Here is a 14,087-nt window from a genome sequence, read left to right on the forward strand (position 1 = left end):
TTTGCATGTCTCCCTCCTCAGAGCTGAAGGGGGAGGGTGCAAAGAAAAGCTCGGCAACTGTTAGCTGAAGGGGAAATCTTTTTTCTGGGGCTGTTTGGACTCTGTGCTTACATTAAGCATAGGAGAAAATACCCCTTTATCATTAAAATATAAAGTGTTTTACTGCACAGTATCAGCATTTCAAGGCTTTGGGATTATGTTTGCCATTTCTAAAACAATACAAATAGGTTATAAAAATACAATTTATTTTCAACTATGTTCAGAAAAAATAAAAACAAGTATAGGAAAATAATTTTCAAGTGCAATCCACTAATGTCTGTCTTCTACAGTAAAAGCCCATTTTCTGCAGCATCTCTTCAGTCTGTGACCCTCATAGTTTAATTTTCACTTCATTTTTACAGAGTGACATACAGACACAAGTTCTCCATACCTGCTGTGAAGTTTAGGATCCAGGAATTTGTGACCTAGGACTACTGTTCTTGTATGAAAACCCTGTTTACCAATTACAAAGCATTATCCCTTAAATCCCCAGCACCCTGACTGACCCACATCATATTTTTCTTATTTCACAGCAGTTCATGATGTCTTGTTGTTGTTGGGATTTTTTTCTTCCACATATCTATAAAATTCCTCAGAGTGTTAGATGAGAGTTGAGTGCTCCTCGGGGAAAAAATAAACAATAGCAGTGCCTGTTTCACTAATAAACCTATTTCGTGGAGTCCATTGTAAAGGCTGCGGAGGCGATGTACTGCGACACAAAAAAGTTGTTCCGTGTTTTGTGCCTGTTCTCTCTAACACTACACGAGTTATGTATATATAAGGCTAATCACACATAGCATCTAAAGTGGCTTCCAGTAACTCACAATGTTTGATTTCCATTGTTTGGATCATAATAGCCATCGCTGCCGTTGGGTATGCGACAGGGAGACATGTGTACCACCCACTGTGAGGGCAAATACTCCAGTGGCTGCATTGTGCAGCAGGAATTCTTATTTGCAAACATTGCAAACAGATTACATCAATGGACCGATATAGAAAGACCCTGAATCACCCCTGAGTGACCAAGGCAGGCAAAAAAAGGAATAAACAACATGTTCCAAGAATCAAAAGGTCAGACAATTACATACAGCCAACAATATTGATTCCCTTCATTTTTCAAACAGAAGTTGTTATGAGTATTTGTTTAATGAATATTCACAAACAATTTGAATTTGTTAAGAGAATATACACATTATCTATTAATTTTCCATAACAGGCCATGTGCATTTTACAATATGTAAAATGACTCATGTAAAATACACTTTTCTACTGCTCAGCTCCACACAATTACAACCCACATATATACATATATATATATACATAGCATATAAATAACTCATCTTCAGTGAGGCTGTGCAATATTAACTCCCAGTCTTATATAGCTGACAGCTTTTAAATACCTGTCAGTAAATGAGTTTAAATATTGCATTTATATTATGTCAGTACATTTATGGTATTTAAGCCTTTTCTTCTTCTTTTTTGCACCATGTGAGTGAGTGTTGTCTGTTATGCTTGCATAATGACAATGAAAAGTCATAAATTTACCATTTTGGTGGACATGAATAGTTGTTTAAAAACACCATACATTAGTCGTATGCAACGGGCACTTGTTAAGTCTCTCCCGAGTGGTTTCCCCTCTTTTTTTGGCCAAAGAATGTTGCTAAGTAAAAAGAGAACTCCAAACAAACTTCTCCTCACACTGACCTGAATGTTAAGCAGGGAAATATAAAGCAGCTGACTGCAGGAATATAGCAAATATTCAACAGGTACATCTTTAGAAGACTTAAAGCAGCAATATCAGATTAATAAATACCCTGATACTCCTTTTTTCATAAACACCACAGCCTTAAGTCTCACATAGCACCAAGAGGACCCACGGTAGTCTTATAAAGACTAATAGATACTTGAGAAATGTTAATGCACCCAAAAATAAACTGGAAAAATGGCTCCGTATTTCTGTGATATGCCATGAAATGGGAATAGTCTTTATCGCTGGGCTTTCCCAGGACATGTCATGTATAACAATAGTATCAAAGAGGTGGAGAGATACAACGCGATACCATAACGGCTAAACAATAACAACGCCTAAAAAAATGATGCACATTTCACCCTCATTTCCCTTCTTGCAAAGATAGATTGCACAAAAATTATTTATCATTGTTACAGAACTCTAAAATGACTGGAATACTTTTGAAGTGCATTGTTTCTGGGGAAACCAAATCATCAGGTAGTTCCCATGAATGACACTAGAAAAGCTGCTTATGTAAATGCTCTGAGTTTGGTGTGTGCATGTTAAAAGGCTACATGGGTACAAGCACACCTGTAAGCATCAGTTACTTTGGACCAAGCCGAAACAGGTGATGTGGAATGTACAGTACACAAAGCATTTAGAGAGAGACCTTCATCCTTCACGTGTAGTTCTACGACACACTTGTGTGGCCTTTCATTGTGTACTGTTAACATGGTTTTTATTATTAGCATTTTCTAAAGAAGCTGAAGAAGGGCAAGGGGAGAGCAACACGCTTGTTACAGTAGGAGTTTTATGCTTCTATACTTTATCACTTGTCTCTGTTTCTGAACCTCCAGAGATCATGCAGCTGAATCTAAGCAGTAGCTGGCCTTCTGCAGACTGGCTGATTGTGGTGTGTGTGTCCCCTGATAACATCCAGGGAGACTGGCCTCTAGCCAGCTATGGGCAAACTCAACCCTGTCGTTTGATGTTGAGGGTTGGCTCCAGGCAGACCAAGCATTGTGTCCCAAAACAATGAACCCCAGACCCACTGAACTATAAACATGTCCCTTTGGGGGGCGTTTTCCTCGGTATTCTGTACAGGAGACACCCAAAGTCAGGAAACCTGACCCAGCTTTCCTAAATTTAGTTACTCTAAAGGCTCAAATGCTGCTGACTTGGCATCCAACATTGTCTGCCTTCTTGTCTAATAGGGTAATAATGAGTTTGGAATGTTGACCCAGGATCAAGTCTGAGATTTGGGGCTTATAATTAAGGAAATTTGTTGAAAATCCATTAAAACAAGAATATTTTTTCTCATCAAAATAAACTTACATTAATTTTATTTGCTGTTACATAAGTGTCAAACAATCTTGGTGTTTTGTTTCAGAATGTGGCCTAGCTAAACACACTCTCTTTTATCCGGATTATAGTCTAAACTATCCACATAACTCAAGCGTTTTTGAGCCCGAGTACCACCACCAGTCAGGGTTTTTGTGGGTTCAAGCTGAGCCAGGCTGCAGCACTCGCTCACCGCCAGCTGGGGTCGTTGGTGGGTCTCCGCAGTGTGTGTGAGAGGCCTTCCGGTTCCTCTTGCAGATCAGCTGACTGGTACTGCTGTCAGGAGCTCACGAACTGTACTGAATGGCAACTATGAACGCTGTCAAGCTATAGAAACACTATAAACACCTTCATTTTCACTAACAACTGTAACGTTTTAATACCCCGGTGAGTGAACAGCTAAAACGACACCAAAAAGTACCTGAGTTGTTACCGTTAATAGCAAAGCTAGCGAAATGGCTAACGATAGCTAATCCCAGCTGGAGGCTGCTTGACCTTAACCATGTTTTTGTTTTGCCAGCTACGGTTTATGTAACATATTGCTTTTTTTTTAAATTTTATTTACGGTATTGTAACGTTAGTTAGTAGTCAGGGAGTGAAGATATGGACTGTTGGTGAAAGAGAAACGTCAGCATGTAGCTGTCTTGAATGAATTGAATGAATTGTTGCTAGTGTAGCATCACTTGCTTAGTGGGGAACGGTGTCCCTGTAAGCAAACAGTCTTTTACTTGTAATCAGACAGACAGTGTTGTTTAACTAAATGCTGAGGCTAATAATATTAGAGAAAGCACTAGTCTAAGTCTGGATTTCCTTTCCAGCTTTCTCGAGCTGCACCAGTGCTGGAAACATGACAGAGTTTTGGTTGATCTCTGCACCGGGAGATAAGACCTGCCAGCAAACATGGGACAAAATGATGGCAGCCACCACGCGTACCAACAACCTCTCCACCAACCACAAGTTCAACATCCCAGACCTTAAGGTTAGTATGGGTTTATACACTTTTCAGGACAGTGTATAAACCCTGTGCTTGCCACACTGTCCTGCTGTTCCCTGCTGTGCTGCAGCGCAGAGCTGTTACACTGTAGTAATTCATAATGATTTACCCCATTCATTTCAAAAAGTCATTTAACAATCGTTTAACAATCAAAATCACTCACCTTCTGCATCCACTGTCAAGAATAAACCGATTCTGTGTATCGGAAGCAGTCTGTACACAGATCTGTTGCCTTCATGTTGAAGCAGCAGGTAGGGGAGTGTTTCATCCACAGAGCAGCTCTGCTTTTCTGAATTGGTCACTCTCCGTGCTGAAGGTGAAGTAACCCCACTGACCTTGGTGCTACGCGGGGTTCTAATGTCCCACTGCTGCTGTTAGCAATGCACGAACGCCTCTGGACAAAGAGGCGCCGTCCAAAGCGCACAGGGGCCCCCTGGATGTCACTGTAGGCAGACTGAACCCCAGACGTCCCTGTTTAAACACAACCCTGCTGACACTGCTGAAAAAGACCCAAATCTCAGCACTGATAACTCAAAACATGTTTAATTTTTGTTTTTGTGTCCAAAAACAGGTTGGGACACTGGATGTCTTGGTCGGGCTGTCGGATGAACTGGCCAAATTAGATTCCTTTGTTGAAGGGTATGCAACCTGTTAATTTCTGATTTGAACCGAACATTATTTTTCTCATTAAAAACTTATTTCCTGTTTATAATGGCTCTTACTATTGACCTATTAATGAGAGTTGAACACAAAACCTGCATTCCCAGTCCTCTGCCACTCTGTAATCCTTCTTCTACTTTGTAACAATGAGGAATTTCACAGGGACCTGAGGCTAGTGGGCTCTGCAGTCTAAACTTGGCAATTTACAGTTGGGTGATACACCCGCAGCTCCTTCTGTAGTCATATTTATAGCAGATGACTTCACTCTCATGAGTATGTTTGACTGTAATCTCTAGTCTTTTGGAAACATTGACATCCAAAGCTCACACACAGCTCTGAGTGCCCAAGCTCTGATATGCTTCCTCTGCTGACTGTGGGAAAGACCAACCTTGCAACACGGTTTCACTTGTTTGCCTACAGCCTCTCTTTAACCCAGTTCCTTTTTGAAGTTTCTGCACGCCATATCTGAAAAAGAAACTGCTAAATTCTTAATTTCTTTCAGTTAAAACGTTAAGTTGATTTTTGACACTTGATATTATAATAACATTGCAAAATAGATGGGTAAAAGTTGAACATTAGTGGCTGATGTACTTTCTTAGGAACTTTTAGCCATCAAATGTGACTTGGCTCTTGGTGTTTCCGTGGCTTCATGGCTGCTCTGATGAGCCATGGAACAGCGTGGTTAAAAATCTTGAGGACTGAAAGTCTGCTGTTTTATAAATGACCTTGTCAGGAGATTATCTTTACACGAATACGTGAAACCCTTTGATGTGTGCATCAGTTTGTGTTAAATCTGGTTGGGGGGAATCAGTTCCTGGGGGTTATGTGATGCTTAGTGCATGCAGTTTGTGTTGAGATGGCATTTTTGCTCTCTCCTGGGTGTTCACAGTGTGGTGAAGAAGGTGGCTCAGTACATGGCTGATGTGTTGGAGGACAGCCGGGACAAAGTGCAGGAGAACCTACTGGCTAATGGAGGTACGCTGATGGTTACAACACTCTCTGTTTGGATTATGTTAAAAAAAAAAAGGAAAATATAACTGTATTTTTAATTGGGGTAATGCAAAGAATTGTTAGCTGCAGAATAATGATATTAACTTTAGGCTGCCGTGAGATAATAAGCAGGTAATAGTGTTGCTTTTACAGCTTTTGTTTTCTTTCCCTTTAGTTGATCTTGTCACCTACATTACAAGATTTCAATGGGATATGGCAAAATATCCCATAAAACAGTCCCTTAAAAACATCTCTGAAATCATCTCAAAGGTAGGTTTGTCATTTAGGTTAGAAACATAAAAAATAATATCCCTGAACATATCTTGATGCATGCTCAGTCATCCAGGTAAGTAAATCTCCAAAAGTTGATTCTGTTCATTTGGACATAGCGTTTTGTGGGAGAAACGTTTCGTCACTCATCCAAGTGACTTCTTCAGTCTCAGCTGACTGCAGGTTTCCCCAACCTTATAAACAGTACATTTGCATAATGACTGGAACCAGCCCACTGAAGGAACAATGGGCTGGGAGGGCCTCCCAGCCCATTGTTCCTTCAGTGACTTCTTCAGTCAGCTGAGACTGAAGAAGTCAGTTGGATGAGTGACGAAACGTTTCTCCCACAAAACGCTACGTCCAGATGAACAGAATCAACTTTTGGAGATTCCTGAACTTTCACTACCAGTCAAAAGATTGGACACACCTTGTTTAATGTTTTTTCTTTATTTTCATGACTATTTACATTGTAGATTCTCACTGAAGGCATCAAACGTATAAATAATAACATATGGAATTATGTAGTAAACAGAAAAGTGTGAAATAACTCAAAATATGTTTTATATTTTAGATTCTTCAAAATAGCCACCCTTTGCTTTGATTATTGCTTTACACACTCTTGGTATTCTCTCGATGAGCTTCATGAGGTCGTCACCTGAAATCGTTTTCCAACAGTCTTGAAGGAGTTCACAGAGATGCTGAGCGCTTGTCGGCCCTTTTGCCTTCACTCTGCGGTCCATCTCATCCCAAACCATCTTGATTGGGTTTAGGTCAGCTGACTCTGGAGGCCAGGCCATCTGGCGCAGCACTCTATCACTCTCCTTTTTGGTCAAACAGCCCTTGCACCGCCTGGAGATGTGTTTAGGGTCACATATCCCCCAACAGTGTCACCAGCAAAGCACCCCCAGACTATCACACCGTTTGTGGGAACCATGCATGTAGAGACCTTTTCTGCATTGTACAAAGGCACGGCAGGTGGAACCAAAGATCTGAAATTTGGACTCATCAGGCCAAAGCACAGATATCCACTGGTCTAATGTCCATTCCTTGTGTTTCTTGGCTCAAACAAATCCCTTCTGCTTATTGGTTTTCCTCAGTAGTCATTTCTATTTGGCCATAAAGGCCTGATTTGTCTTCTCTGTACAGTTGATGTAGAGATGTGTCTGCTACTGGACCTCTGTGTGGCATTTATCTGGGCTCTAATCTGAGGTGCTGTTAACTTGCGGTTTCTGAGGCTGGTGACTCGGATTAATTTATCCTTAGCAGCAGAGGTGACTCTTGGTCTTCCTTTGGTCTTCATATGAGCCAGTTATATCGTGCTTCTTGATGGTTTTGGCAACTGCACTTGGGAACACATTCAAAGTTTTTGCAATTTTCCAGACTGACTGACTTTCAGTTCTTAAAGTAATGATGGACTGTCATTTCTCTTTACTTAGCTGATTGGTTCTTGGCATAATATGAATTCCAGCAGTTGCCAAATAGGGCTGTCAGCTGTGTACCAACCTGACCTCTGCACAACACAAGTGTGTCACCCAATCCCATTAAGAAGACAAGAAATTCCACAAATTAACCCTGACAAGGCACAACTGTGATGTGAAAACTATTTCAGGTGACTACATCATGAAGCTCACTGAGAGGCCAAGGGTTTGCAGCGCTGTCATCAAAGCACAGAGTGGCTGCTTTGAGGAATCTGAAATATAAAACTTATTTAGAGTTATTTATACATATTTCTTTGCTACATAATTCCACATATCTTGCTTCATATATTTGATGTCTTCAGTGAGTATCTAAAATGTAAAAAGTAGTAAAAAATAAAGAAAAAAATAGTAAATGAGCAGGTATGTCCAAACTTCTGACTGGTAGTGTATGTATTGTTTTATTTTTTTTTAAATTTTATATACTCATGAGTAGCTGCAAAGTTTAATAATATCTTCTCACTTATTTAATCCAGGTCCCTCACTGCAGTTATTTTATTCTGTGGTCTTTTGTTGTTTTACTTTGTCTATCATTAATATTTTTTGCCATGTTTTTTGTTTTTGTTTTTGTTTTTTTTTTACAGCAAGTAACTCAGATTGACAATGACTTGAAGACCAGAGCATCAGCGTATAATAACCTGAAGGGAAACTTGCAGAACTTAGAAAGGAAGAATGCGTAAGTTACTCACATGGACAAAAGTACACCTGTAACATTACATGAAGGCTGCAGTGCCGACCTGGAACGTCCTTTAGGATGACCGTTCGCTTCCTTTATTTTCCTCTACCTCATTATGTTTTACCTTGACCTTGTCTGTATACTCTGACTCCAAAAAGCTTTTATCAACAGCAGGACCCTCATATGGGTCTGTGTTGTTGTAATGCTATTGTGTGCCAACAGGGGGAGCCTGTTGACCAGGAGCCTGGCTGACATTGTCAAGAAGGATGATTTTGTACTTGATTCAGAGTACCTCATCACTTTGCTGGTTGTCGTACCAAAGTGAGTCAGCCCCAAGTAAACACAGCTATGTCCTGATTGATTTTGTATTGAATGAGAAGGAATATGAGCATTAATGAGTTCTGCGCTGTTTTGTTTGTTCAGGACGGGATACTCTGACTGGCAGAAAGCGTATGAAACGCTTGCTGAGATGGTGGTCCCACGGTCTTCACAGTAAGTCATGTCATCCATGAAACAGATATTTTGTTAATGCCCTTATCAAGCATCTATTGTTTAGTTTGCTCTTTGAATTTTTTTTGTTCTTATTTCTGACCACAAGTATTTAGAGACTTAGTATGCGATTAATTTACATTATGAACTTCCTATTATTATATCACTAAAATAGTACCTGACCTTTCTTCTAGTCTGCTATTTGAAGACAGTGACAGTGGGCTGTTCAGTGTCACTCTGTTCAGGAAAGCTATTGATGACTTCAAACACAAAGCTAGAGAGAACAAGTAAGTGATGGCATTGTGTTATTATAACCACCATTCTTCCCAGTGAATATAAACAGCTCTGTGTATATAAATTATATACGTGTCACATATCTAAGTGATTTTCTTACATATGTAGATGTGTCTTGCATAATGTTCTCACAACTGATCTTCAAACATTTAAATATGTGAAGGATATAAGCTGGTGTCTCTACACATAAAAATCACTTTCTGGTTAAATGAAACTGGTTTTTGTGTCCTCTTCATGATGTTCATAGGTTCACGGTAAGAGACTTTCAGTACAATGAAGAGGAGATGAAGGCAGATAAAGAAGAGATGACACGGCTCTCCACAGATAAGAAGAAGCAGTTTGTAAGTTCTATAGTTTTTTTTTCCTCTAATGTCATGTATTTGTTCTATTTTGTGTTTGCTGTGCAAGTAATAGAAAAGTCAAAAGACCCAAATGGTTTGGGATGTTTTAGCCCATGAGGTGCTGTTCACATATATGTAGTACTTATATGTTGAATTATTAGCCTACTGTGCTACTGTGCTGTTTAATTTACTATCGTCCATGTGGTTAAGAAAAAGGTTTGGATGCTCTGTGTGTGGTAGACTGATAAGATTCTACCAAATATCACACTAATTTGTATTTGTATTGTTTATACTTGTTTTCGCTGGATTGATAAATATTATTGTATGCATATACAATCTTTTTCTTTTTGTTAAGCCTGATAACTGTGTGGATTTCCCCCCACTGTGTTCTGTGGAAGAAAACTTGAGTGTGTGCTTGCATCACAAACAACCAATTAAAGGCTGAAGCAGTTCACAGAAATTCAGTTATTGTGCAGCCAGCAGGGGTCAGAAAGTGCTGAATGCACACGCACCCAAAGAAAGTTTGTCAGTGGCTACAGAACTAGGGATGGGTATCGTTTAGGTTTTATCCGATACCGGTGCCAAACCGGTACTTTTGAAACGGTGCCGGTGCTTAAACAATGGAGAACACAAAATTGGTCCAAAAACCTCTCATGTTCAGCTGTTTTTTTGTAAAAAGATAACAATGTTAGCCTTTTCTGCAGCTATGGGGCATATATGGTATCACTCTTGGCTGGAAGCAGTGCTTAAACAATGGAAAAAACCACAAACTTTGTCCTAAAACCTCTCATGTTTAACTGTTTTCCACTTTTTCTTTGGTCATTTTAGCCTTTTTGGCCAGGGTGAAGGGAGTATCTGCCATCAAACAAGAAGACAGCCGCATGTAGCTATGATGATGTTGCTAGTTCACCTTACATGCATTAATGTACTAACGCGGTTAGCCTACTCAACGTAAATTACACACGAACAACATTAAGCTACTCACGCAGAGAAGAAGGGCTGCTGCTGCCATCATCATCCGTCATCATTTCTGCTACACTGGCAGGGCTACGGGCCAGGACTCTCGTCTTCGGGTTTTTGGGGGATGTTGCTAACTCCGGGTCCGATAACAGGCAAACCACCCGCACTAGATGTGCACGGTGTGAGGTCTCGCAGCAAGCTATCAAATACGGCGCATTTCTCGGCTTTTAAAAAAAACGCTATGCGTCGTCAGGTGTTTCATCGGATTTGAGGTGTTACCTCCTTTGACAGTATCACAGTATCAGCTTAAAGCACTTGTTGCAGCCTGCTGAGTTTGCATCTTTTGCTGTGAAGTACAGCCAGACTTTTGACCGCTTCGCCTTGGGCATTTTTAATCTGTAGCTCTGCTCTAAAAGAACGTACGTACCTGGACCCGCCTACTATCCTCGGAAACGTAAAATGATTGGCTAGAATCTAAAGTGTATCACAGCTCAGGAAAAAAAGCACCGAAATAAAGCACCGAAATGTGCGCTGCTTTTCGGTCTGGTTACTACCGTTTATGTCAGAACCGGTGCCATCGTGGCACCGGATACCGGTACCCATCCCTATACAGAACATACAGCTGTTTAGGAGAGAAAGAGGATCTGTCAGCAGGACTTTTATAAAGCACTTTCATTAAAAAAACAGATATTAGTGTGAATGAATTTAAGATTCATGACTCTGACACATAAAACTGATGGTTACTGTTGTTCATCTCTGTAGGGTCCACTTGTCCGGTGGCTGAAAGTGAACTTTAGTGAAGCCTTCATTGCATGGATTCACATTAAAGCACTACGAGTCTTTGTGGAATCTGTTTTAAGGTAGGCCTCTTGAATAAACATCGCAGTGCCAACAAAACCAACTATTACAAAGAGAAAAATAAAAGCTAAAACCTGACACTGCTTGCCTTGTTTTTTTTCCACTGATGACAGTACTTGTAGTTTAAACATTTTAAGTCTGAAAGTGGAGTTGAACATGTTCTGGTTTGCAGATATGGGTTGCCTGTGAATTTTCAAGCCATGCTCCTGCAGCCAAACAAGAAGACCATGAAGAAGCTGAGGGAGGTGCTCAATGACCTTTACAAACATCTGGACAGCAGTGCAGCAGCTATCATTGATGTGAGTGCTTCAATAATCCTCAACACTGAGTAGGAAGGGAAAGTAGATGCTGCAATCTCTGCATCCATCCTTGTGTCAGGTTATAACAGCTGCTCCCTCTCATGGCAGGAGCTGGTTACTGCAGATGGGATATAGGTTAAGTTGTGCAGCATTGTTTCTGTTTGTGTAATGCATTTATAATGTTGACAGTGGAAAAGAAGAAAAAAAAATAAAAAATTCTTCTTAAATATTTGAAATCTAAAGTTTCATTTGGTCAAACCTCGGAACAGGTAAGTAGCACATTTGGTGTAGCTGTGTCGGTTCCATCCAAACAAGAGTGTATTTTTTTTGCAAGGATTTGGATTGTGAGGGCAAATTGGATTTGGTGTAAAGTTTCATTATATGACACACACACACACAGATATTGCATTGGCTGCTCACACCCACTAATATCCTGCTTCTTGTGTTTTCTCTCCAGTCTGCAATGGACATCCCAGGCCTGAACCTGAGCCAGCAGGAATATTATCCTTACGTCTACTACAAAATCGACTGCAACCTGCTGGATTTCAAAGTTTAACACTTTAACTGATCGTTTGTCTGAGTGTCTTTTAAGTTATGTTTTTTCTTCATCGGTCAAACCTCCGCCTCCTCCCACTCTCTCTCTCTCCCCTCCCTCGTCAGCTGCTTGAATGACAGAGCTGCATGTTCATTCCTTGTGGTGAAAAGGCTTCAACCACTTTTACAACCAAGTCAAAAAAAAAAAAACAACTTTTGAAATGTTTTTGTTTACAGTTTTTCTTTTAAAGGCACGCTGATAATTAGCTTTTTCTCAACGTGAAATCAATTAAGAAAAATGTACTGGAGAGCTAAACGTATTTACTGTGTCATTCCATGTGTGCTGGTGTGAAGTGATTGCCATCTTCTGTAGCTGTGTTCAGAGATTTGTGTTTACATTTGGGCAATTTCATCATTGTAGCCATGGCCACCACATCTGGTATGTGTTTCTGAGATTCTGCACACGTTGTGAAACACAGATGACTGTATGTTGTCGTCTCATGTTGTGTATTTACTGTAAAACAAAAGAAATCTATATCTGAGTATTGTGTAAGTCATTGATTGAATAAATGTGATGGAGACCACAGCATTTCAAGTGATAGAGACAGAAATTACAGGGATGGTCCAGGGATGGACAGACACACCAGATGACACCGGGATTGCGGTAAGGGTTTATACCATGTTTTTGGAATCTCTCCCATTGACTTTATGATTGAGGTTCGAAGAATTCCAAGGAAAGTATCCTCTTCCAATTTCATACATTGGTGGGAATATGGAAGTTGGAATCTGAAATCTTGTACTGGGACGAGGTCACAATCCTCAGCCAATCACTGATTGTTACAACCCGTCTAGGGGCCAGGTCCTAGCATGAATGAGGCACTTGCTGCTCCCAAGACCCAAACAGCCACAGAAAACAATCGCTTGTCATTACACGCCGTTTATTTACAAAGTAGTGAGGAAAGCAACAAGACATGAGGGGTGAAAAGAAAAGTTGTCTACAAAACTGTATATGGTTGCACTCTGTGCCCATTCATCCTTAATACCATATTGTGTGAAAAGCACTGACTGTACGTACAGATGGATGGCACAACTCGACTTCATCACACTACAAAATATCAAGCGCAGCCATCATTTGCTTGTAACTGAATCCAGAGTCTGCACAGCAGTCGTCACGTAATGGAGCAAATCATACTACTACATACTGGAGTACGACTACAATGAACCCAATAGAATTCTATTTGAACACTTCATCCCATTGTCTTGTCTCATCTCCTAAACTGAAATTTAAGGCTCTAACATACAAAAACACTGGTAAACATGCTCCTTTATTCACAATATTGTCGCAATTACCAGCAGATTAGACACGTGGCACTTTTCCCTCCAACAACGGCTCAATATAAGCTTTACATTATGTCAACTGATGTTAGTCTGAAGTGTTTTTCCCCGTGATAAACAATTTGATTATATTCTCACATTGTATGAGGTTATTCACCAAGTTTCAATAATGACATCTAACAGCAGCTAAAACAGTGCTTTCAAAAAGTACATGGGGCAATCCAAATGTTTTAGTTTTGTTGTAGTCATTTAATCCATGTTAGTTACAAATATAACATACCTGATGCTGAGGAATATAAAGAGGAGTCTTTCCACGTCTCCGTCTCTGAAAGACCACTGTCCACATCCTGCACTTCCTCTGCAAAGCAGTGACATAACAAAAAGCAAACTTCATAGTACAAGACATTTACTCTGAAACAAAGAAAACTGAGATCAATCTGGATTTGATCCAAGCTCATTTCATTGAAGTCTGACAACCTTCTTCTAGAGCAATCAGCCCTTTTGCTGACTTTAGCCAACTCGATAAAGCCGGTTCCTTTAGGCAACCTATAATACTGTCTGTGGACCCAGATATCATGGCCTAGAAAATTTGCAAGAATGTCCATCACATTATCTTTCAGGGTTAGGACTGTAGACAGTGTGGATACATGCCTTCTCAACTTGGTTGAGGACAGTGTCTCTCGATGCTTGGCTCCACATTCCCTTGTAATCTGTCTGGTGGCACCCGATCCTCTTAAGTGGGTCTCCCCTTCAGGTCTGGAGAAGAAAAAGGGATTTTTATCAGGCACACCACAGGCCTGCCA

At 40.3% G+C, this 14,087-nt stretch overlaps 1 protein-coding gene across 1 annotated transcript; it reads left to right on the forward strand.

Moving 5' to 3' along the window:
* The first annotated feature begins 3,338 nt into the window (after nucleotides 1-3,338).
* LOC146377171 (V-type proton ATPase subunit C 1-A-like) lies at nucleotides 3,339-12,535 on the forward strand. Its single transcript, XM_084944373.1, has 13 exons — nucleotides 3,339-3,496; nucleotides 3,928-4,088; nucleotides 4,675-4,742; nucleotides 5,653-5,738; nucleotides 5,929-6,023; nucleotides 8,083-8,174; nucleotides 8,397-8,495; nucleotides 8,598-8,666; nucleotides 8,858-8,950; nucleotides 9,205-9,298; nucleotides 11,021-11,118; nucleotides 11,289-11,415; nucleotides 11,873-12,535. The coding sequence occupies exons 2-13, from the start codon at nucleotides 3,957-3,959 to the stop codon at nucleotides 11,969-11,971; spliced, it is 1,152 nt and encodes a 383-aa protein (XP_084800499.1). The 5' UTR covers nucleotides 3,339-3,496; nucleotides 3,928-3,956; the 3' UTR covers nucleotides 11,972-12,535.
* The last annotated feature ends 1,552 nt before the right edge of the window (nucleotides 12,536-14,087 follow it).

The sequence above is a fragment of the Perissodus microlepis genome, chromosome 11 (genome assembly GCF_051167445.1).
Source record: "Perissodus microlepis isolate ML-2025 ecotype Zambia chromosome 11, ASM5116744v1, whole genome shotgun sequence".
In the NCBI taxonomy this organism is placed as follows: domain Eukaryota; kingdom Metazoa; phylum Chordata; class Actinopteri; order Cichliformes; family Cichlidae; genus Perissodus; species Perissodus microlepis.

Coding starts and splice junctions, on each gene's coding strand:
- LOC146377171 (XM_084944373.1), top strand. CDS start 3,957: ATGACAGAGTTTTGGTTGATCTCTGCACCGGGAGATAAGACCTGCCAG. Junction 4,089..4,674: donor TCAACATCCCAGACCTTAAG/GTTAGTATGGGT, acceptor GTCCAAAAACAG/GTTGGGACACTGGATGTCTT. Junction 5,739..5,928: donor GAACCTACTGGCTAATGGAG/GTACGCTGATGG, acceptor CTTTCCCTTTAG/TTGATCTTGTCACCTACATT.